General features: G+C 39.9%; 1 protein-coding gene across 1 annotated transcript; it reads left to right on the top strand.

Annotated features, from left to right (window-relative positions):
- The first annotated feature begins 637 nt into the window (after positions 1 to 637).
- On the top strand, positions 638 to 3,892 carry LOC311091520 (mRNA decay activator protein ZFP36L1). The gene is made up of 2 exons (XM_084127479.1): positions 638 to 797; positions 1,733 to 3,892. The coding sequence occupies exons 1-2, from the start codon at positions 678 to 680 to the stop codon at positions 2,876 to 2,878; spliced, it is 1,266 nt and encodes a 421-aa protein (XP_083983605.1). The 5' UTR covers positions 638 to 677; the 3' UTR covers positions 2,879 to 3,892.
- Positions 3,893 to 6,000: the final 2,108 nt, after the last annotated feature.

Below are 6,000 nucleotides of genomic sequence, written 5' to 3'. Positions count from 1 at the left end.
ATATATATATAGGCTACACTGTATATATAAATATTTTTTCTTGAGCACCGAATCAGATGTTATATCTTTATATATGTTCCAATGTTTCTTGAGTACAAAATCATCAATTGTAATTTATTCCTGTGATGGTAAAGCTGAATTTCACATGATCAATGTCACATGATCCTTCTGTAATCATTCTAATATTCAGCTTTACCCTCACAGGAATAAATTACAATTTAAAATACAGGCCTATAAAATAGAAAACACTGAGGCTATTTTAAATCATAATATTTCACAATATTACTGTTTTTGTATATTTTTGATCAAATAAATGCAACCTTTATGAGCATCTGATGATTCTTTCAACAACATTAAAAATATGTAATTATTCCAAATGTAAATATAATGGTATATTTAATATTATATTAATAGTATATTTAATATTTAATATATATTCACAATGTCAGCGTGGGTTTACACAAGGATAGTTTTTGTGACAATTTGCCCCAATAGCTGGTTTACTTGTTAGCCTACTACTAACAACAACAGCTATAAGTATCACACAAAAAACACAAACAACTCATCCGCGGGCTTTGTGGAGTTCCGTGTGTAGTGGGCGGAGCAAAGAAAACGCGGAGGTGTGGTCGCCGTACAACAGCCTTAAAAACACGTGCTGAGTCGAACGCGTGAAGTTCATGAAAACTACGAGGGAGTTGCGTGGGATCACGGAGGAATCATCAAATAAAGTCTTCGTCAGGACTATGCCATCCTACGCGCTCAATCAGTTTATTGACCTGGATGATGTCCTGTGCAAGGTAGATCTGGCGTTTATGAACTAATAACGACAGTGTGATTGTTGTGGGAAACATCACGTAGCTAATAGGCTTGAATCACGTTTATAGTGCGGGTTGTTTTCCATGCATCTGAATGCATTCTGCAGGAAACGTATAAAGCCTAATGCAAACGTTTTCAGTAAGGTTCAAGATAACTGATCGAAGCAATTTAATGACATCCAAGTTGCTAGCAACTTCTCTGCCAGGGAGGGAACGTGGGCCACGAGTCTGCGCCGTTTTATTCCAATAAGACATTATAGTCATGTTGTGCTGGTTTTGCATGTATGAATCTAGAACATAACGTGATGAAAGCGCCAAATGTTTGTCGAATTGTTGAGAGTTAGTGCAAAAATATTTGATTTTTATTTTTATTTTTCAAACGTAAACAACTTGATTGGCGGAGCTGGAGAGAAAAAAAAAACTTGCCGCTGAAAAGTTTTTTTTTTTCTTGGTTCGCGTTTACCTGAATCTTAATTTAAAAGCATGTGTTAATACAGCGCAAACTATGCTTTCAGACTTGAAATCGCAGTTTTCTTCTTGCTGCATTCATTGAAACCCTGCGAATTGTAATCTCCGATGCGAATCGTTTTGAGTCGACTCAGTTGAACCTGTTGATAAAATTTAATATTAGTTGTAACAGCTGAATTGATGCACATGAAATTGATGATAATTTTTTTTTATTATTTAAAATTTACGACAGAATGTGCGTGCATATGTATGTTGGAGTGTTCGAAACCAATCGATGATGCTACGATTCGTTTTTTAATCGGTTCTTTTGAAAGCACAACAACGAATCCGACTCCCCATTATTCCATTCACTGCATGTGCTGTTAACAAAAATATTTGCGGTTTTAAATTAAACTCTCAGACTGTCATCTGCTTAAAGATGTATAACCCTCTTGTTCTTCTACTTGCAGCACCTTTTAAATCTTGATCTTCGAGAGCCGATGAAGACCTCCGCACAGGCAGCTGCTGTGGGATATAGGAACCCTGACAGTCCCTGCACACTTTCCTCCACTGGTTCAGGACTTTCTATTGACAGCATTGAGAGTGGAAGCATGAACACAAATTACTGGGGCACCCAGAAAGTATCATCTCAGCCGAAGTGGGGCAAGATGCCCTTCTGGTCGGAGCGCTCCGTTAGCATGGTGGAGGGCAACACTGGAAGTCTGGGTTGGTCTTCTGCCGAACCCAGCCATTTAAAGCAATCTTCAGTCACGTCAGGTGCCGTTTCCCTCTCCAACTCTACATCTTCGATCACATCCACCTCATCACGCTACAAGACCGAGTTGTGCCGCACGTTTGCCGAAAGGGGTCTGTGTAAATATGGCAGCAAGTGTCAGTTCGCGCACGGCCCTGACGAACTGCGAGACCTCAACCGTCACCCGAAATATAAGACCGAACCCTGCCGCACTTTCCACTCGATTGGCTTCTGCCCCTACGGTATCCGCTGCCATTTCGTTCACAACGCCGAAGACGATTACGCACAATCCCAATCCCGAACCCAGACCTCCAACCCAACTGTCCAACGGCCTCCCCTGCTCAAGCAGAGCTTCAGCTTCGCTGGGTTTCCCACAACTCCCCAACCTCTCGAAGCCCCTCTGGCTCCTTCCTCGTTCCTGCGTGCGCCTTCCGTTTCGACTCCGTCAAGCGCCATGTCCGACCTTCTCTCCTTGGCCTTCCCCGATATAGACCCCAACACCCTTCTGGACCAGGCTCGAGAGTTGCACCCTCAGTTTCTTCCCTCTCCTGACTCCGGGTACTCTCACTCGGGACTGACGCCCACGTTGTCGCCCACCCTGCTCGCTTCCTCCCAGCCCGAAGGCTGCTTACAGCAGAGTCCTACCAGTGGAGCTTCCCTAGGCCTCCGGAGTCTATCCCACACCTCTCTCTCAGACCACGAGGGGGGCAGCTGCAGCTCATCCAGCAGCATGAGCGGGTCCGAATCCTCCTTCGGGCCGGATGCCAACGGGCGCAGGCTTCCCATCTTCAGCCAGCTTTCAGTTCCGGATGACGCCGTCTACAATGAACAGGGCAACTCTAGCACAAGCTTCTTCCTGTAGACTGTCACTACTCACGGGGACTGAACTGTATACTGTGGTATACCTGATGTATTATATGGCTGATACTTGACATTTTTAGTTAAGCTCTGAGTGAAACGCACTGTTTGAAGGTACTGAATGTTGAAATGATTCGTTAAAGTGGGGTTTCATGTGCTTTTAAGTGGAGCGCTTCGCCATGTTTTATTTTTGATGACTGAAAAGACAAGTGGGGACAAGATTTAACTCTACAACCTGCAAAGTTCTTGCATCGAGATGTTTAGTAACATATGCAGCGGTTAACTTTTAAGATGCATTTAGCAATCAGCTATTTACGAAACTGTTGTACCGAAATAGCCAAAGAGAGGTTATGACCAGGTCTTGAAGGTCATTTTCAATATTTGAGAGATTCATTGTACTCTTTCTAACTAGAGGCCAAACTATTATTTTTTTTTTGTCTTGTTACTCCACAGTTTGTGTACTATCATAAACCGACTGTTTCTGAAGTTAGAATTGATTTTTATTAATTGATGTTAGTCTGCAATATCATTTTGAGTTCTTCCGGCTCCCTTTTTTTTTTTCTTTTTTTTTTCTTTTTTTTAAATAGATTGGCATTTGGTTCGTTCCCAGACCTACTTGCCTTATGTTTCTGAGCATCCATCCTCAGGAAGTGCACAGTTGGAGCTTTACTTGGAATGAGTTGCCTGTGTCATAGTTTTTGGTTTTGTAGCTGTTGATATTGTGAGTTTAGGCAAACCAATTTATTACAGTATGAGCCTTTAGTGGCTTTTTTTTTTTTTTTTTTAATAGCTGGTTCTGATTGGTCCATGTTTTGCATCTGATTGTCTGTAATGCACCTGCTGGCTTTGTGTTACATGATGGAGAGTTTCAAGTAACTTAATTTCTTTTTTTTTATATTTATTTTATTGTATTTATAGAAAACATGTTTTTGATGACGTTTGTATTAAGTTTAATATATTGATTTCTTCTCCCTGCTGCCCCTATTATTTTGTACTGAAAATAAACCCTGTTGATGAATATTGACTCTTGAGGTGTTTCTTTTCACCAACTTCAATGGATGGTTCACGCAAAATAAAATAAGGGTTTTGTAAACAAAACTATTTGTATAATTCCAAACTTGTATGATTTTCTTCTCTGGGACATGAGATTTTGAGGTACAAACAATAGACCAGGGTGAAAGACATTTCTCAATCTAATCTCTTGTTACACAGAAGTAAGATAGAGAGATATATATATATATATATATACACATACAGGCTTTGAATAACTTTTTTTTTTTTTACTGATTTGAGTGACCCCCCCCCCCCAAAAAAAACAAATGACTGCCTACAAAAATTAAACTTTAAAGGGATAGTTCATTCAAAAATGAGAATCGTTGTCATTTACTCACTCTCATGTTGTTCCAAACCTGTATGAGTGAGTTCCTTCTGTTGAACACAGAAGATATTTTGAAAACCTGTCAACTGTCTGGTTTCCAACATTCTTCAAAATATCTTTTGTTCAGTAGAAGACAAACTCATAGAGATTTGGAACAACATGAGGGTGAGTAAATGACCATTTTTTTTCAACTACCCCTTTAGTGAATAAGCTCCAAAATGACTGACTTCAATCATGTTTTTTTTAAATAATCGTATAAAACCTAAAGAGAACGTAATGACGTCTAGGTTTTAGTTTCTAACATTTAGCATGTTAGGATTTTCAGAAGCAACATGCGATAGTACAGTAGTCAACATTTGAAGTGGATCAAAAAAGTTCATCAAAGATATTGTTCAAAATTCATATAAAACTTTGATGAAAGGTTTTGATCCACTTCAAATATTGCCTACTGTAGTTCATCCGTGGATGTGAGTTATGACTTGATTTGCTAAATTGCGCTTTGACTGCAGGCTAGCATCTCCTTATCAGCGCTGTGAGTTTGTTCATTCTTCATTTATTGTGGCTTGTGGTTGGGGGGAGGTGTGAGCAGATCACATCTAGTATGGAAATGAGAAGCCCTTTGTCTTATCTGGTTTACCCCCAATTTGCCTATCCCTCCATGAGTTAAGTAGTTGGTGGTGACAAATATAGAGTTATTTGCCGCAAAACAGTATTTATCATTGTTTTAAAGTTGTTTTTTTTCCGGAATAACCTGTGGCTCTACTTTGAAGTTACATGTTTACTTTTTCTTCATTTCTCCCACTTTGTCCATTTAGCTTCAGCGTGAAGGAAGGTCCTAATGGTGTTATGAAGAGTTGAAACTGAATCCCACCAAAGCTTTTGACAGTTAAGTAACAAGAAACTGATTCTGTTCACTATTCACTTGTCAGGGAGGACAATGGTTCGGGGAGGCGTCCTTTGAGAGAGGCGAACCAGGGAAAGGGTTAAAACTGTCTTACTGTTCTCTATTGTGTGTGGGGAAGATTCTCCCACATCGCCTAGTGAGTTTTTACAAAGCCAGGCGCATTCTCACACAGGGCCCGGATCATATGGAATCCTGAGCAGATGGCCACATTCACTGGGACTGTGGCTCAAACATATGCTCTCCAGGCTCTTGTGTAGAATGGAATCTGTGAGCGGAAAGGAGTGCGCTGGGAGCTGGGGGTGGGGAACTCAACCTGGCTACTGTAAGACAATGGGGCAGGGAAAGAAACACTTGCAAGTTTTTGGAATGAAACATTCTTATGCAAAGGAATCATTTGACTGAAATAGCTCTATGTTCAGATGATATATGTGACTCTACAAGGTTTTAAGTAAAAAGCCTTATTGCATATCTATTATATGTTGGACTACTTCAAAACTTTTTTAAATTAGATGGGTTTAAAAAAAAAAAAAAAGATTGGCCTATCATTTTTGGCCTTTAAAGAGATAGTTTACCCAAAAATGAAAATTCTATCATCATTTACTCACCTTCATGCCGTTCCAAACCTGTATGAGTTTCTTTCTTCTGTTGAACTCAAAAGAAGATATTATAAACCAGACAGTTGACGACACCCTTTGACTTCCATAGTATTTTTTTTTCCTACTATGGAAGTCAATGGGTGCCGTCAACTGTCCAGATACCAACATTCTTTAAAATATCTTTCGTGTTCAACAGAAGAATGAAACAAATACAGGTTTGTAACAACTTGTGGGTGAGTAAATGATGA

This window comes from Abramis brama, assembly GCF_963993115.1.
Source record: "Abramis brama genome assembly, chromosome: 10".
NCBI lineage: Eukaryota > Metazoa > Chordata > Actinopteri > Cypriniformes > Leuciscidae > Abramis > Abramis brama.
This window is presented reverse-complemented; position numbering and strand designations above follow the sequence as displayed.

What these genes read in the sequence shown, in the direction of transcription:
- LOC311091520 (XM_084127479.1), top strand. Translation starts at nt 678, where the DNA reads ATGAAAACTACGAGGGAGTTGCGTGGGATCACGGAGGAATCATCAAAT. An exon ending in TGGATGATGTCCTGTGCAAG is followed by an intron (nt 798 to 1,732) that starts GTAGATCTGGCG and finishes TTCTACTTGCAG; the next exon opens with CACCTTTTAAATCTTGATCT.